Source organism: Nesoenas mayeri, assembly GCF_963082525.1.
Source record: "Nesoenas mayeri genome assembly, chromosome: 12".
Lineage (NCBI taxonomy): Eukaryota > Metazoa > Chordata > Aves > Columbiformes > Columbidae > Nesoenas > Nesoenas mayeri.
The window spans coordinates 14,697,104-14,715,069 of NC_137547.1; the positions used below are offsets into that span (position 1 = coordinate 14,697,104).

Genomic DNA, 17,966 nt, shown 5'->3' on the forward strand with positions numbered 1-17,966 from the left:
AAATGGGAAACATAACAAAACAAAATATACTTTATTAAAACTAAGCATGTTAGCACCTCAGTGTAACCCGGAGAAGTGGAAGAGTCCAGCAGTTAACCAGTCCAGCAGGCCGAATGGCTGAACGTCCTGAAGTGCATTCCAATGGTAGAAAAAGTACCACGACTGTGAGGACACGCACGTTCTCAAGAAGCTAGGGCGTGCAACCGGTCTATCCGTGAGGAGAGACGTTGTGCTGCCTATTGTCTATTGCCTATATAGATCTGCTGGACCAATTACATATGTTAAATCAGATGGTGTAGCAGGTATCTGCTTTCCCTACAAAAAGAAAACACAAACAAACCAACCCACGAACTGCAGCTTACTTGACTCACAGGAAAATCAGTATACCACGGAGCTGAAGTTAAGAGCTACATATCAGGTTGGAGAAAATAAATTAAAATGAAATAATGGGAAATACTTAGTACATGAGTAGACCTGTAGTATCCTTACGGTCGACCATCCAACTCAGCACACACATTAATAGAAAAATGACCCATGCATCACATAGCAGGCTGTGACAACCACTGCTGTTAGCTGAATGGGCTACATGATCAATAGATAAACCTCCAGCTACCAAATCCCACTGTGCCCTTTTGTTCGGTCATACAGAGCATCAAAACAGACAATTGTAAAGCTACATTAGCCAGTGTTACAAAGATTACAATATTTTCAAACTAAAGATACTTTTTACATTTAGAAAATACTTCTATAAAATTTAGTAAAACAGACATCCCGATCTCCCGAGTGTAACGCGCTCTGGTTACAGGAGGAAGATCTCACAGACCCAGCGGACACTCAGGCACTCCTCCTTCGCACGTCGTTACGGGCACACTGTGGTGAACTGCCTCTTGTTCCCAACATCCGTCGCTATTGAAGCTTTATCCCCACCAAGTATACATCACCAGAGAGCCACACAGGAGCACCAGATACCTTCCTCTTCCTCCTCAGTGCTGAGGTATCTGTTCCGCCAGCTAACCTGAAGTACATGCTCAGGCCAGCCTTGCTACCCTCGCTCCACCATCTTTCTAGCCAACGCTGATTTGGTTTCCTGTTCCTGACAGTGAGGGGCCTAATGCTGGCTAGAAACAGAAACTACACAATCATTCCACATAGATTGATTACAAGAGTCTTAAATCTCGGTTTAGAACACCCAAGCACGTTTCAGTAAGGTCTTGCCTAATGTACAGATTATTAGTCATGCCAACTAGTTTAGGATTAAACAGCAAGAGTTTGCAACCACTGCAGATAAACTTGCTTTGCTTCTGTTTTGTCCCAGTTCTCTGAACGAAAGCCAAGGATTTAAATTCCTATGTGTTACAAAGCCTCCGTTTCATTAGAGGGAGTTCTTAAGCCAATGAGATAAACTACAGCCGTCAAATGCCACCGGGTTCTTTGTACCAGATTGTAATCCTTACTAGTGTTGAGAGCAGAAACATCTGTAACAAATACATACTGCGGAGAAAGCAAAAACTACATAGTACAAGAGCACTCTTTAATCTGGGGATTCTTTCACACTAGAAACAGCAGTCTTTTATGGCATCAGTAATTTACTGAAGAAACACATCACCCTGAGAGGGTTTCTAAAGCTTTCCTTGTGCCTCTGCTAAGCGAGGCCAACCATGACATCGACGTTCATTCCTACGAAGGGTACAGTGCCAACCACGCTGTCAGACACGCCGTCTCCAGGGGGTAGTGTTGCTGCCACCTCACTTCACACAGAGAGAGTTTATTTGCTGAAAACTGATATTCCACGTCCACTTCGTGGTGACATGGGTCCCATATATACCAAAAGAAGCGCTTTCTGCCACTGCCGGCACAGAGAGGGGTCTGATGGGCCCAGTGTGGATGGGATGCTGGTGGGCGCCCGCAGTGCTAGCTCTGGGATAACGCTGGATTGGTAATGGGGCTTGGCATTGAGTTGGCCGCGGCCACACCGTCTAGGCAGGAGAATCCAATGGTGATGGCTTGTCCGTCTGGGGGCTGGTTCGGTGAGGGCAGGAGGGTCCAGGCAGCCAGACACAGGGAGGGGGCTGTGGGGCTGCAGTCCATCCCATCTCTGCTCTGTCCTGGCACCTCAGCGGGGGCAGCAGAGGCTCTGGGGTGGAGAGCCCTGTGTCCCGGTGTGCCGGGTGTCCCCCTGGGCCGGGCCGGGCCCCGGTGGCCCTCAGAGGCCGTGGCGCTTGCGGGTCCCAGCGGTGGCAGCGTGGAGCAGCCGGTCCTTCTCGCGGATCTCCTCCCGGAGCTGGGCCTCGGCCAGGCGCAGGCGGCGGATGCTGCCCTTCATCTCCTTCATCTTCACCTCCAGCAGCGCGATGATGTCGCGCTGCTCGTTCAGCTTCCTCAGCAGCTCCTCCGACGTGGTGCCCGACGACAGCGAGTACGAGTGGTCCGGGGGGCCGCCCTCCACCGGCACCTCCTCCCCCGCCGCCGCCGCCGGTACCCTCCCGGGGCCGGGCGCAGCGGTTGCCCCGGCCCCGAGCTCCACCTGCACCGTCAGGTCGATCGGCTTCACGTCCTCGGCCGCGCCCCCTGCCGGGGCCTCGGCGGCGGCACCGGGGCCCTGCGCGGCGGCGGAGGCGGCGGCGGCGGCAGCAGCGGCGGCGGCAGCGGGACGAGGGCGGCGGGCGGCGCGCTGCGCCTTGCGCTCGTTAACGCCGCGCAGCGGGAAGATGGTGGGGACCCGCACCAGGTAGGACTTGCGGCCGCCCTGGAAGTGCTCGCTGCAGACGCGGTGGCCTGTGGTGGGCTGGAAGGTGCTGAAGCAGCCGCTGACGCCCGCCCGGGAGACGTTCTTCAGCCAGAGGCGCCGCAGCTCCTCGTCCTTGGGGAACGTGTAGAAGTGCAGCGCCTTGTCGCGGTGCGAGTTGTTGTAGCAGCCCGGCACGCAGCAGGTGAAGCCCGGCATGGCGGGGCGGCCTCCCCGGCGGGGAGGGACACCCCTGGGCGGCCCCGGCGGCGGGGAGAGCGGGCGCGAGGGGCCCCCGCCGAACTACAGCTCCCACAAGGCCAACCGCGGCCTCTCGCCGCCCGCCAACGCCGCCCGCCGCGGCTGCACCGGAACTACGCGGCCCACGATGCACCGCGGCAACGGCGCCGCGCCGGAACTACCCGCCCCACACTGCGCTGCGCCCCCGCCCCGCCGACTACCGCTCCCAGGGGCCGCCGCGGCGCCCCGCCCCCTCGACAGGCGGGCCCCTCCCGCCTTCCCTCCCGTGAAGCACTGCGCGGCGATCTCGCGATAAGTGGTGTTGTCGGGAGGCGCGACCGTTATTTCGCCATGGCCGACAGCGGCCGGCGGGACCGCCGAAGGGCCCGGCGCAGCGGCAGCCTCCGAGTGCTGACTGCGGCCAAGGGCCGGGTGAGGGCGGGGGGGGTGGGGAAGGAGGGAAGGGGAGAGCTGCTGTCGAGATCAGCCGTCCCGCGGCGCTCGGCTGGCGCTGTCCTCCCGCTCGGTGTGAGGAAGTGAGACCCTCGGAACAGGGACCGGGGAAGCAAAGGACGCTCCCCTGTTCGCCTTCAAACGTGGAAAACGGGCTGAAACCCCTCAATTTCGTGCTTACCCAATAGCCATGGCTCTTACAGCTTTGCATCACCTGGGTTGTCTTTTTCTGTTATTTTCCCTTTTAGAGTTATCTTAGGTCAGGCCTATGAGGGAAGAAGGGCCGTGATTTCAAGTCCTTCAGGCTTTTGTCCATGTTGAGAGTTGTTCTTTGAAACCCACCTCGATGATACACCGTTGTGAATTGCCTTCCACCCCAAAATGAAGTGCCAGCATTGTTAGAAAGCAAATGTGCACAATTTCTTTTTGGGAACTTGTAAAGTGATTCATGTTAGCTACCTTAGATTTTTATTAGAAAACAGATGATTAACGCTTTTGGTGCTAAGATTAATCTTTAATGATGAAAATACGTTTTTTGAATTGTATGTCTCTGATTTATTTCTTCAGACTGTAGCTGATTCAGGAAAAGAGAATAATTCTGGCAGAAGCACCTTACTGAAACAGAGACCAACTGCATTCCCTGATCATGACAATGACACACCACGGCTTATGCTCAGGAGAATCATTCGGACACGTAAGCATCTTTTTTTTTTTTTTTCCTCATGAAAACAAACCTTTAGGACAATATTTTGGTGTAGTTCATGGCAGGAGGTGTTGTTTTGTAGCATGTTATGCTGTTATGTGAAACAGAAATTCAGAGCATTGTATAACCAAGTTATGTAAAAGAGGAGGAGTAGCTGTGATGGCAGCTGAGTAAGGTAATGCAATACAGGCCAGGCCTTATGTTGATGAAAACATGTTATTGAAAATCTTCTTCCCTTCTTCATCTTGGTGAGCAAGTGTGTAATTTTTGTGCTGCCTTTAGCTGTAGGATCACATGTAAATTATAGAGGCGGGTGCTGTTGCCACCCTCAGCTCAGCTGCTGTCTGTGCAACCCTCGTGTTGCTGTTTACCGCTGTTGGCTTTGTCACTGTATGTACAGCTTTCCTAAGAGTAGAAACCAAATAGTTTTCACCAGGTCTTTATTTTAACCTGTCAATAAATAAATGTAGTATAGCTTTGACACTCTGCTGCATTTGGCATTCTTGCTGGATTATATTGTGAAAAGGAAATGTTTGGTCTGTTGGCAGAACCACAAGTTTCACCTCTGGTGCCTCAGATATCTCAACATGAAGCAGCAGCAGAAGCTGGACCAGAACTCCCATCTAAGAGGCCTTCAAGCATGTAAGCAATATTTGTGGGTTTTTTAACACAACCAGGTACAGCTGCAGTTCCTACTAAGGGTTTGGGGAGCAGGATTTCTTTACTTCTGTCTCAGTGATCAGAATTGTGTTCTGTCAGATGAAATTTTCGTAAATACTTCTTCAGCGTTAAGGCTCACATGGGAATTGCTGGAACTGGGGGACTGAACAGTAAATACTGCAGGTTTCTGCTCAGTCCCCTTTCTTAAATGCAGACATTTAGTATCTTTTTGCAGTGGAACTGCTGGATACAATTAAGTCTCTTGGTGGAAACCTACTTTTCTTAGTTGTCTGTGACAGGCACTAAAATAGAAGTTCTTGCATCTCTCCAAGGCTGCAGGCTGTGTACTGACAATGCTGATGTGTGATGAGTGACTGTTCTGCTGCTGCTGTGGCTTTTTATGGTGTAATTGCCTCTTGGTTGGTGTAGAGTGGTTTGGAGGTGAGCTTTGCTTGAGGCTCAGCTGCTTTTATTCATGTTTAGCTTCCATTAATATTTTAAGTTAATAGGCCTGACTGAGAGGCTGAATTGTGGTTTGTTTCCTTCCGCTTTGATATGAAATGGAAGAAAACCAGTAGTGGTAGCAAGTCTAAATTTGCTTTTGCCAGTTTTGTCACAACACCTGTGTATATTTTTGCTTACTGCAAAAGATACTCTTCTAAAGGATGTTGGTTTCCCTCATTTTGTCTTTATAGCTGAACTTTTTGTATTGACTATAAGCAACCTTAAAGAGGTTATCTAAAATATTAGGAAAACTTCTGAACTTATGTCCTTTTTTTTTCTTTTTTTTTTTTTCTGATGGGGAAGGAAAAAATCTCAGCTTTCTGTGGGTGTGGTAGCTTTTGTTTGTATGTTTGTTTTGGTTAGTTTTTTTAAATTATAAAAATGAGCAGTATTGTTTTAATTGCAAATCGATTTTGCTTGTTGTAGTTCTTGAACATCTTAGAATGTGTTTCTCATCAGCCTGTCTTCAATGATAAAACCACATGGTTGGATCTTTGTAGAGTTTTGTATTCCTTATGTTAGACAGTTGTTGAACAGATACAGACTTTCAAAAAAATACTTTTGCATTTTTTTATAAACTTGAAGTCTTTTTAAAAAATTCCATGACAACCTTCCTTTGCTTGATGTGAACCTTCTTGAATTTGGAAAGGCACTGCTTTTCCCAGTTGTGATAGCATCCTCCAGCAGAGATGCAAAAAATACCCAGAACTGTAGGACACTGGAGTGCAGGCAGCAGCTCACTGCCCGAATGTGACCCTCCTGAGAGGGAATTCTTGAAACTCCTCAGTAAAAGGGGAAAACATTTCAGAAACCTAGTTTCCGATCCTGATCCAGTGCCTGGTTGGGATATTACATGCTGTTCCATGTACCAGCTTTGTGATACCTGGCAGTGTTTCATGATGATGGCCTTTTCATTTACACTGGAATGACTGACAGACCTTATTGTCTTTGTGGGCTGTTAGCAGAGAGTGATGGAGCTTGTTGGAAGTCCAAGCTTTTACCTGCAGTCTGACTTTTCTCAGCCCTATTGTTTTGAATAGACGCTCAAGTTTTGTTTCTTTTACTTTGTCAAGTTTCCTTTGATTTAGTAGGAGGGAATCATAGAATAGTTTGGGTTGGAAGGGACCTTCAAAGGTCATCTAGTCCAATGACACTTTCCTACACTTGCTGAGCTAATCCCTGATTAGTTCCTTACTTCTGCTGCAGCAAGGACAAATAATTTCTATTTGCTGTTCACTGATGTTACAGAGATCTTTCTAAGGTAGCTGAGAAGCTAAAGTCCTTTGTTAAAGGCCTGGTTTGTGTTGGTAGGGGGGAACTGCAACTGCCAGACCTTGTTCCTGAGAGCACATCTGTTGCCACCTTCCATATGACTAAGAGGAGAAAGAAACTCAGCATTTCTGAATTTGAGAGAGCAGCAGACAGACGACTTCCCCAGAACCAAGGTAAGGCCGCAGTGAAAAATTGCCTTGTTCAGCCCTCCATTTGCTGTCAATTGATTTCCATCTGCTGCAGTTTAGTTCTTAGTAACTTCTCAGCTGGGCAGTTGTACATTTGGCAGTAAGGCTGCGGTACCTTGTGCAAAGGGGATAGTGGAGAAGGTAAAAGCCCCCACAATCAAAACAAGCCTTTTTGAGTCAACTTACAGCCTCTGTCCTGAATATATGTGACTTCTTGACTACTTTTCCATCTTGCTGCTCTTTGAGTTTAAGTGTCTCCAAAGGGAGCAATTCTTGTCTTGCCCTCAGTTCCAGAAACTTGAAAATAGAACAAGCGGCATACAGTTTGTTGCAATTGTATCAAATAAGTTACAAAACTCTTGTTGGAGTTGCAGTTTTCACCTTGGTTTACATACCCTATTGGCAGTAGCAGCTGGGGTAGAATTCAGGGGTGGGATTCAGCTCTGAATTACAGACACAGGTGCCTCAGCTCCGAATTACAGATGCTCTGTGCCTGTGTGTACAGCAGGTAATTGAAGTCTTCCTAAATTTTAGGGGAGATGCAGTCTGTGGAGGGTGACTCAGCTCACACTGACGGAGATACCTATGTTTGATTAATTGTGTTTGACAATAATGGGGGAAGATAGACACCTGTGTTTGGGTATTTTAACCTGGAGCTGAATCCCACCCTGACTCACCTGTAGTCAGAAAAATCTACTTGTCCTTCCTCGAGCCTAATACCTGGTCTGAACATGTTCTGATAAGGTGTGAGCAGCTCTGTTAAAGCAGAGGGGACATGTTCTAGTATTTTCTAGCATGAGCATGATTATGTCACTGTTCTCTAGATCTGCTTTTGGAATTTTAGGACTTTGAGTAGAACAGGTTTGAGTTACAGTTTCACCAACAATCTGTGGAGTAGCTCTATGCATTTCTAGAGCTTCCAGGTGCTTTAGTGTTTATGAGGCAAAGGGCTGCTGAAGGGTGGTTATGACTGAGGCCCTAGCCTATCTTCCTGTTAATGTGGTAAGATAAATATTACTGTGTGTGTGAGGGCATGTGCTCTATTTAAATTACCTTTGGAATAACTGTTTTATAACCCTTTGAGAAATTTCTTACTAGAATTCTGACAGGCAGTTCTGGGGCACAGATGGACAATCCATTGGAGTGTTCCCATAGCCTGTTGTGTAGAGGGTAATTTTTCAGCTAGTGTAATTTCACAGCTAATGTGTGACCAACTTTTTCTAGCTCAGTCAACGTTGGACAACACTACTTTGGCTCGGTGAGTTTGAACTATAATGTCTTAACTTCTGGCTGTCCTAACTATAGCTGCCTGTTTCATCATCTGTGGTTGTAAGAGCTGTGTTATTAGGACCTGTGTTAGTAGTAACACAATCATCTCCTATCCTGCTGGTGGAATCACATACCTTGTGATTTTCAGAAATTGTTGCTCTGCACTTTATGCCTTGGTTGATCTAGGTTGTATTGCTACTATTGCTCCTCTTTTTGCTTATCAGGATCATTCTGTTTTTCCCTCTGTTCTTGTGTTTTCAACAATAAATAGGTACACAATATACCTTAGATATTATCTCTGCCTGTTAACTGACTCATGACATCAGTTGCATCTATACAGTCTTTAGTGCAGCTTTCCTGGACTTTAAAAGCTTTTCTCCTAGTCAAAGAACTTCTTTTCCTGTGTTGCCCATGTACTTTGCTAATGATCCTGGCCATGGATAGCAATTTATTTCACCTTTCTCTCTGCAGACCTTGCCTGTGATCCCATGTGAAGGTGATTCATAGGGCTGCATGCTGTACTTCCTATCTTTGAACCCTCTGAACCCCCTTTTTGATTTACCTGCCTAGAGAGAGGGATGGAGTTAGCTGAGCATGGCCAGTCTCTTTAGGGTGTGAAATATGTACACTGAGGTACATCTTCTCTCATGCTTTGCATGTTTCTGCCTTGGCTCTGATTTCAAAAAGTTACAGTGTGTTGGTAGCTTTACTTTGCTGTGAATACTGATACTATAACTGGCATCTCAGACTTGCCTTGAAGTCCTCCTGCCACCCTGCTGTCATCTAGAGGACATCTTTATTCTCAAACATTTTTTTTCCCTTTTGGTTTGTTATCTCAATTTTTTTTTAAATTTGTGAACTTTTTGTCAGATGTATTGTTGCAGCCCTCTTGAGGTAGAAGGCTGTAAAACTATTTCCTGATCTTTTTGGTACATATCCTGATGTTAGGTGATATCATGAATTTAAACTGTTTGTTTAAAGTATACTGGCATGTAATCTTGTTTTTTTGAGGGAAATTCCTCCCAACTAAGGGATTTGGGAAATGTCTCACTGTTAGTGGCACCACATTTGTAATCTGAGGGTAAAAGGGGAGTGTGTAGATTTGCAAAATTATTTCTTCCCTCCTCTTTTTACAGATCTCTTCGCATGTCTCTTGGTTCCCTAGTCCTACCAGACAGTGTTGAAAAGAGAGGCTTACTCCGGAGGCCAAAGAATCGCAAAGCTATTGATGTGGAAGCTTTTGAAGGCGGAGTAGAACAGAATATGCTGAACAGAAAAGGTTTCTTTTGTGTTGTTACTTCTGTTCTGGGAAGACCCTTATACAAGATGGGTTTTAGAAGCAGTTAACTGAAGTATGGTCTGTATTTTAGGATTTAAAGGCTAGTAGCACATTCACAGAAATCCAGTGTGACTTGGGGAGCAAGATTAGAATGAAGCTGTACATCTGTAGGTGCTTTGATTCTATATACTTAAATATGTGCTTCACCAAGTTTAGTGACTTATATCACAGGAATCATTTGGGATCATGTTCAGAACTGTGGGTACTGGGGAGATGGTTTGGTAGAGAAAATTAAGGACACTGAAGTGTGGTGATATAGTTTCAGTGTTTGATCTGTGGAGGGTGAATAAAATTTGGTTGAATGACTTAAATTTTGAATTATGCAAGTCCTGTAATAAATGTGTGTCCCTATGACCTTGAACGGTTTTTCACATAAACCTCGTTTTGGAACTTTAAACAGCAGAAAACTATCTTGTGGACTCACCAACAGCATCTGGGATTGGAACAGCCATGCAGACAACAGATGTGGAAATCGTGCTGAGTAACACGGAGCTCTTTGTTCAGCCTCAGTTTGAACAGAACCAAAATAAGGTTTCTGCTCTTGAACTACAGCTATCGGATTCGAAAACTTCAGCACAGAGAAGTGAGATCTCTGCAGCTCAGGAGGAAGCAAGGCCAGTGGGCCTGGTATCCAATGTGGGCACAAATGAGGGAAGGACTGAAAGATACTCTGAGAAAGACTTAATTATTGATCGTGAGCATGTTGACGGAACAACTCATGTATCTCCAAAACCACCTGCAAACCAGCAAGAAGATAAGCAAGATCATTCCCAGCAGAGTAACCCAGTGGAACAGCTTTTTGATTCAGAAGAGGTGGTGGTTGGCAGTGAGTACTATGGGTTAGAACTTGGGGCATAGCAAGTATTATCAGAAATCACATCATGGTTGGGGTTGGAGACACCTCTAGAGGCCATTTTCTCCAACCCCCCTACTCAAGCAGGACAAACTGTTCTAGGTGGCTGTGTCCAAGCAGCTTTGACATGTCTCCAAGGATGGAGACTGCAAACTCTGGGCAACCTGTTCTAGTGCTCAGTCACTCTCACAGTGGAAAAGTGTCTCCTGATGTTCAGGCAGAGCCTCCTGTGTTTTAGTCTGTACTTGGCACCTTATGTGCTGACACTGGGCACTACTCTTAACTTGTTACCTTGGCTCTGTCTGCTTTGCAAATATTGATGAGATCCCCCTGAGCCTTCCCTTTTCCAAGCTGAATCATCCCAGCTTTTTCAGCCCTTCTTCCTAGGAAAAATGCTCCAGTCCCTTAGTTGTCCTGGTGGCCCTTTGCAGGACTGTATGTCCACCTCTGTTGTACTGGGAAGGCCAGAAGTGGACACTGTAAGTTGGTCTCAAATGTGGCAAGATCAGGAGAGAATGAGTTAGAAGGAGTCTCAGAAGGGTAAAGCTAGTAAAGCTAGTCCAGAGCTTTACCCTGGTAAGGTCACAGCTAACCACTTTCCTGCCTCTAGGGTCTTAAAAATCCCTTGGACAGATGTGGTCACCTCTCTGGTCTCTCTGTACCGATGCTTCACAAGTCTTGTCCCTTGCCAGTGCTTCTGTGGTGCTGGTATCTCTTCTGTATTCATTTCCCTGTGAATACCTTGTCCTGGCTTTGTAAATGGGAACACATTTTCTTCATGTTGCATAGACTGGGCCCCAGGGCATGGTTGTAACCCTAAAATTTTCTGCTTAGCGACCCAAGGGCAGCTAGCCAGGACATGACCTGCTGTAGTAAATAGCTTTGTGCAGTTCTTCATGGGAAGTTTAGGGAGTTTTGACTGAAGTGTGCACAGCTAATGTTTCTTTTACATTCAGCCTGTTTTAAGATCCTTTGTCAAAAGGATCACAGAAATGGTATTTAAAGAATGGGTGGTATATTCAGTACTGCTCAAACCAGGAGAGAAGTTCTTGCCATGGAATACTTAAAAATTAATTGTTGCCTTGTGGACTGTTATACCGTACTATTCTTCTGGAGGCTTGTCTGTGGCAAACTTGGTGGGATTGGATCAAGTGAAAGGAAGAGGAGAGGGAGTGAGAGCATATCTTAAAAGATGCTGGAGTTTGGGAGGCTTTGGTGTAAAAAGTTAATGGTTCAGTAGTTATGCTGTTTTACCAAAGGTACCTGATGTCAGTGTTGCTCCTCATTGTGAACTGAAAAATACTTGCAAGGACTAAACTGTTTTCAGTAAAGGAAGAGCATTTTCTTCTGGGCAATACTCTCTCTGCTTGGCTGGTTCTTCACTTACCCGTAAGCTAAAAGAAAGTTTAAAAAGACACTGGAGGTACATTTTAAACCGAATCCTTGCAGTGCCCATAAGTAATTGCTTGCACATACCAGGTATATCAGCAAAATTAGTTATGTTGCCTTTTTAGAATAATAATACAGCCTTTTGTTTTGAGCAGTTCTTTTAGAGTAGTTCATTAAGGTAGCAGATATTGTGCACCTCCAAATTTACAGTTTCATAAGGTTGGCAACCTCTTATCTTTCTTGATACTTTTATCCTGTTATATTTTCACTTGAGTGTGCCTGGCGAGCATGAGGTCTAAATGGGATATGACTCTTGAGACTGATGAAAATCACCTCAGAATTGTTCAAGTTCTGTGAACACCAGCTCAAAGCTTGGGGGATGGAAAGAAAAACAAATAATGTGTAAAAATTAATATGAAAGAAAGAGATGACAAACGTCATTGTGCCACTACAGAAATTATTGTCATGCTTACTTTTTGAATATTGTGTGTAGTTCTAACCTCTCCATCTCTAAATAGATTTAACAGAACTAGAGAAGGTGCAGAGAAAAACAGTTTTACCATTAACAATAATCAAATATATTGAGCAGTTTCTCTATGTTGAACGACTAAAGATAAGGACTGCTCAGTCTGGAGAAAAGGCGATGGCTGTGGAAGTGAAAGATAAGTTTAAAAAGAAAAGCCTTGAGCAGCATGGAGGAGATGATTCGGCAAACAAATTGAAACAAACAGCTTCCTGATCTGTCAGTGTGGAAACTGGGGAGGAGCAACTGGCACTGACAGCTGGCAGGTTGTATCAAACTGCAGGAGGTACTGCTGTTGGCAACAGGTGATGAAATCAGTAAAAATTAAGACTTGAATGTATCAATAGCATCTGGTACTTCACTGTTAAAGCACCGTATCTCAGCAGGGATCCAGTGGTGGTGGGAGATTCACAGATGCCTGCCTGCCTTAGCCAGTCTTTATGTAGAACTGAGCTTTTGCCTTCTCCCCACATAGCTAGTTAATATTTCCCTTAACTTCAGGCAAGATTTTGCCCTGCGTTGGTGTAGGGAGCCCAGTGTTCTGGTTAGTGAGGTTGATATTGCTGATTTTTGTACCACCTTTGGCCAAACTTCCTTGTCTCCTTCACTGAGAATTTGGGCTAGCAAAGCCTTCACACTTGTACTCTTGAGTGTGAAAGCTCTCAGTCACTGGAGTGGGTGGTAAAAATCCACTTCTATGGCTTCTGGTTCTGGGTTCAGCTGAGGTTTCCAAACCCTTCAGTGAGTGACAGTACTATTAGAATTCGCAGTAAGATTTCTCCAAATAATTACCTATATGGGTTTTGAGATATGTAGTAACAGATGTGGACTACAGATTTACTATGTAGCAAAAAGGAGCACTGAAGTACTCTTTAGAGGCTTGTCTGTGGTGGTTAAAACCACTGCTAGGTGCTTTCCTCTTTGTAGTGCGATATATCTCTTCCAAGATAGTTTATTCAGGAAAAACTGAGGAAATGGGGAGCAGAATCTGAGTACAAACTCCAAGTCTTGTTAGGCTTAAAGGAAAAAAACTTTGATCTTTCACATGATCACTAAGTGAGAGCAGAGGTAGGGATGGCAGAGCTGGGAGAGCTCTGCTTTCTGTAGGTTAATTTCCTTCCTTAATTGGGATTTGACCTGCACCCTGTAGAGCAAACACCAGGAAAACTGCATTTCTTAGCTGTAAACTTTTGGAAGAGAACTGCATCTGCTTCCCTTATGGCCATTGCTGAGTATACTTACCAGGAATAAATTTTAGCAGTTGTTCAACTGTATGCTGGTGGTCAATTGGGGGTTTTTTGTAGATAAGATTGATGACAGAATTTCCTATTTCAGCTGCAGAGCATCTTGAAAATACTGGATATTCTGAACATTTGGAGAAGAAACTGACTGGAAAAGCAGAATCGCAGATAACTATGGCACAGGATGCGAGAATGAAAACAGAAATGGCCCTGTCGGAAGATGATGGCATAGCAGAAAGCACTGTTGGGCACCAAGACTCTCCTGAAGCTGGTGAGGACAACCTCCAGTACTGAAAACTATCTGTAATGCCAGAACCTCTCAAGCTGCGTTATTGGCATCATTGCTGGGAGAGAGACTTGTTAACTCTTTGTAATCTAGAATCTGGGCTTGATTCTGGGGAAATATTAGACTTATTTGGGCATTTTAAACTGGAAGACTGCATTCTGCTCAAATGCAAACCAAAATTGCATTGACAACAGTGTTTATAAATAATTGTAGAAGTCATCTCTAATTAAAATTCACTAGTGGAAGTTCTAGAATTGGGCCAAGATTGAGAGACTTGGAGACTTCTGAGTGTGTTGGCAAGTCAGGATCTCCCAAGTTACTTTTCCTGAATTGCTGGGTCTCTTGTGTTCAACATGCTGCACTAAGGCTTTGGTAAGACTTTTGCAATAAAAGTTCTCATGGAAGGAAGTTCATTTATAAGGAGCTCAAATAAAAATTTCATTCAAATATCAGGGTCTTCTCTACCTGACCAAGTGCTGGGGTTTTTTTTGTGTGATTTCTGCACACCTAGATGTAGCACAGGGAGAAGTACATTAGCTTGTCTAGCTTAGTGTGTTGATGCCCTAATTCTTGAAGGCAATAACATAATAGGTGGCAACATGGTCAGGAGTGGAAAGATGGGTTTCATTCTTACGAATGCTCTGACATTTTTACTGTCATACTTGTTTCAGTGATGTATTTTTCCTGTTTTGGTAATCTAGAACATGATATTACCAAAGACGTTGAAGCTGAAAATCTGGGCAGACATGTCCATGCTGTTTCCTCCCCTGAAAAATCTGGCATGAAGCTGTTAAAAGCAGCTGTTGAACAAGCAGATGAAGACCAGGCTGTCATGGCAGAATGGGATGATCCAGAAGAAGAGCCTGCTGAGGATGAAGCTGAAGACCCTGAGAGTGAAGGTAGGAAAACTATTGCAGCAGTAGCAGGAGGTGTTTTTCCCTGCTGTTTCTCAATAGATTAATAACGTGATTAACTGTTTAGTCCATCAGATAGTCCAGAGGAAGCTGTTGGCTGCTGTTCCGAAGGCAAGATTGTTACAGGCTTATCTGGTGTTTCAGGGACCTAGATCATCTTTACTTTTTGAGGTGAAGGTAATGGAAGTGCACAAACAGACAGAACTGAGTGCAGAGTGGTTTTATACACTGACATACAAATATCTTCCATTTTATTCTTCTTTCCTTCCTGACTCCTAACTTCATGCTGACTTTTAATGTCTTAGCATTGGACTGCTATTTCCACAGCCATTTATGTGACTCCAGACTTCAAACCTACTTTAGAACCCTGTATTTTGTACATATAGTTACAAATTTCCTTTCCATTTAACTAAAAGGGTAAGTTGGCTTTCCAGAAAGCTGAGAGGAAGTGTCCATTTCTAAACAGTTCTTCAAACTGCATCAGTTGGCTCTGTTGTCCCAAGAGTGCTTAAGCCTTTTGGAAGAACACACATCAGAGTTCTCTTCAGTCAAGGCCACGTTTGAGAATGCCCAGAGTGTTTATTAGTGTTGTCTTTTGGGACTGGTCTTAAAGTCTTTTGAAATACAATACACCCTGAAATCAAAAACTGAGCAAAGGACATCCTGAAAGAATCCAGTTGCCAGGATTTGAGGCATTGTGGGGAAATACAGCTGTAATGAGAATATCAGTGCCTGTGTGGAAGGCACAAAGGCCACGGTTGAACTGGTACGCTTTTGCCACAGGGAGAGCTGTAGGTGTTTTTAGGGTGTCTACAATACTGTCAATATGCTTATCTTTAATGCAGCTGTATGAAGAGATGGAAAAACCTTGACAAAAAGATCTGATGGGGTGGAACAGTGAGAGTAGCATCTTAGAAAATTAAGCAGGGGAGTGACAGGACCTGGCATGAGGAAAGCCGCCAGCCTGTGTGGCAGGAGGTGGGGTAGGTGGAAATGCCGTAGGCAGCAGATGTGCTGGTTCAGGGTGTCACGGAGCCTCAGCCCAAGCACAAGCAGTGTAGCTCTGGACCAGATGTGCAGACAGCTGACCAGGCTTCTGTCTGCTGCAGCAGCACTGCTGACTGCGGGAACTCTGAAAATAGAGTTCTGTTCCTCAGGCACTGTTTTCCCCCAGATGTTTCCATGAAGACACCTGCATTTGTCCGTGCTGCAGCTGACAAGCCAGTGCTGTCAACTCCACGTTCTGCAAAACCTGCTCTCAAGGGAGCAACTCCACGTTCTGCAAAACCTGCTGCTCTCAAGGGGGCAACTCCACGTTCTGCAAAACCTGCTGCTCTCAAGGGGGCAACTCCACGTTCTGCAAAACCTGCTGCTCCCAAGTAAGTATAAGGCACCTTCAGCAGTGGCCTGGTAGGAGTGCCTGGGGCCTGTAAGTACCAGGTGAAGAGAGGGGAATGTCTAATTCTAGGAGAATGTCTAATTGCTCTGTAGAGAGTACTGGTCCTCGTTGGCAAAAGAAGTTCTTGGTATTTGGATGCATGTTCTTCATAGGAATTTCTCAATATTAATAGATACACAGACTTTCAGGCTTTCGAGCTGTGCTAACAGATTATCATAATTACAGGTTCAGAGCCTTGATTACAGGAAGTTGTTGCACAAGAAGTGCATTGGGTTGTTTGTACCTTATGCAATAGAGTCTGGTTGAGTTGGCCTGTTTGCCTCCTGAGATAGCAATGCTCAGGTTAAAAGCCTGAGGAGTACTCTAGACTATGTAGTGGAGCAATATCTATGTGAGAGCCACAGTTAAGCCACAGTTAAGGCGTTCTGCTATAAAATAATCTCTTAATACCTGTGTGATTCTATTGTGGTCAACTATATTAAGGCCACAGAACTATTCATTTAGAAACACCAAAGTCTCAGAGTCACTAAACTTCAGTTGTTGCCCTGATCCTGTGAACTGAACATTGATATATAACAATTCACAAATGGATAAACTGAGGGACATGAACAGTAACTAAGATGACATAAATCATAACTGGATATTTGTCCCACTACTACGTGCACTTCATTTCTGGGGCTGATCTCCTGCAGCCTCTGAGGTTCTGACAGAGGAACATGCAGGTGGGCTGGAGAGAGAATCAAATGGTACATGCAGTCTCTCTCTGAGTTTTGCACGTGTTAGACGGAGATTCCAGGTCTTTACTGTTGTTTTCCACTTGTGTACTGAGTGCATCCAGGGATTTACTTTTTCATGTTACAATTTTTCCTTTATAGAATGGAAACCAGTTGTTATTTCCTTTGGGTCTTATGGTCTTTGTTTAAGGAGGAGAAAAAACAAACCAAACACACACACAAAAAACACCACTATACAAAATGTTCAGAGTCATGTAAAAGTGTACCCGGCAGAGGTAGGCTGTGGATGCTTCAAACTTTGTGCACTCCTGAAGAGTGAAAACTACAGGGATGCAGTGAAAACTGTATTTCTGTGTTAGAGGGAACTATAGTTTGCTGACTTTTAAACTGGATGTTGTGGGTATGAGGGTTTTGAAGAATTGGGAGGGAGAAAGAATTAAGAGCTTGAGGTAGTTCTTACCCCTTCCAGTTCAGCATAAGGTTTGCCCAAACTCAGCCTGGTGTTCTCTGCTGCTCCCCTGTGTTTCTTTATTTGATGTGTGAATTTTCAATTTCCCTCAAAGGTCTCCCTTGCAGCCACTGCGGGCCAAGCCAGTGAGGAGGAAAACAAGTGAGCCTAAAGTAGCAAGCAGTTTGATAAAGCAGATATTTAGCCATTATGTGAAAATGCCAGTGGCCAGAGATGCCTACAAAATTGTTGAAAAATGGTAAGCAGCAAAAAAAGCCCCTCTTCCCACTTTTTTTTAGTCTTGTTTTCTTTCTTTTCTCTCCTGAAATAAGAAACCTGTCAGGACTGCTGCTGGCAAGCTGACAGCCCTTTGTGTTCAGCTGGGGAGAGTCACAGGATGTCTGATTAAAACGAGAACAGAGATGTGCTAGGCACTTTTGGTGGCTGTGTGGGTATCTGTAACCAGTGCGACCTTGAAGGAGCATCTGGGTTTTATCCCAAATTGCACCATTCACAATCTCTTCATTGTTAGAATTCTCTGTGAGCAGGGGGCTCTGGAGAACAGTCATTTTGCTGGGCAAGGTGAAGGTGTTCCAGCTGTGCAGTGTTACATCTGAATCCAGGTTTCTCAGCTTTTTGAATCTGTAGACCATGTTACCTTCATGAGTAAAATCTGCGGATTGTTTGAACAGTGTCATTGGAAGAGCTAATAGTCTAATCCTCGGTGCTGATTTTTCACTGGTTTTAACCCCTGTTCTTGCGTGTGTGGGAAGTTTGGGAAAGGTCTTGCTCATAAGATGTGCAGCTGTTTCACAGCTGTCTTGGC

At 45.0% G+C, this 17,966-nt stretch overlaps 1 protein-coding gene across 6 annotated transcripts in view; it reads left to right on the plus strand.

Annotated features, from left to right (window-relative positions):
* The window catches only part of CENPT (centromere protein T), a 27,503-nt gene continuing 9,537 nt past the window's right edge, over positions 1–17,966 (plus strand). For 3 of the 6 annotated variants that reach the window (XM_080351744.1, XM_080351742.1, XM_080351741.1), the window contains exons 1-11: positions 1–2,728; positions 3,986–4,112; positions 4,670–4,763; positions 6,597–6,730; positions 7,970–8,003; positions 9,151–9,293; positions 9,754–10,179; positions 13,454–13,630; positions 14,347–14,544; positions 15,734–15,938; positions 17,256–17,399. In XM_080351744.1, the coding sequence (XP_080207870.1) occupies positions 1,940–2,728; positions 3,986–4,112; positions 4,670–4,763; positions 6,597–6,730; positions 7,970–8,003; positions 9,151–9,293; positions 9,754–10,179; positions 13,454–13,630; positions 14,347–14,544; positions 15,734–15,938; positions 17,256–17,399 (2,471 nt within the window). In that variant the 5' untranslated portion in view covers positions 1–1,939. Of the gene's footprint in view, positions 2,729–3,301; positions 3,398–3,985; positions 4,113–4,669; positions 4,764–6,596; positions 6,731–7,969; positions 8,004–9,150; positions 9,294–9,753; positions 10,180–13,453; positions 13,631–14,346; positions 14,545–15,733; positions 15,939–17,255; positions 17,400–17,966 lie in introns of those variants that run through there. The other 3 variants (XM_080351743.1, XM_080351746.1, XM_080351745.1) reach the window with 3 other exon arrangements.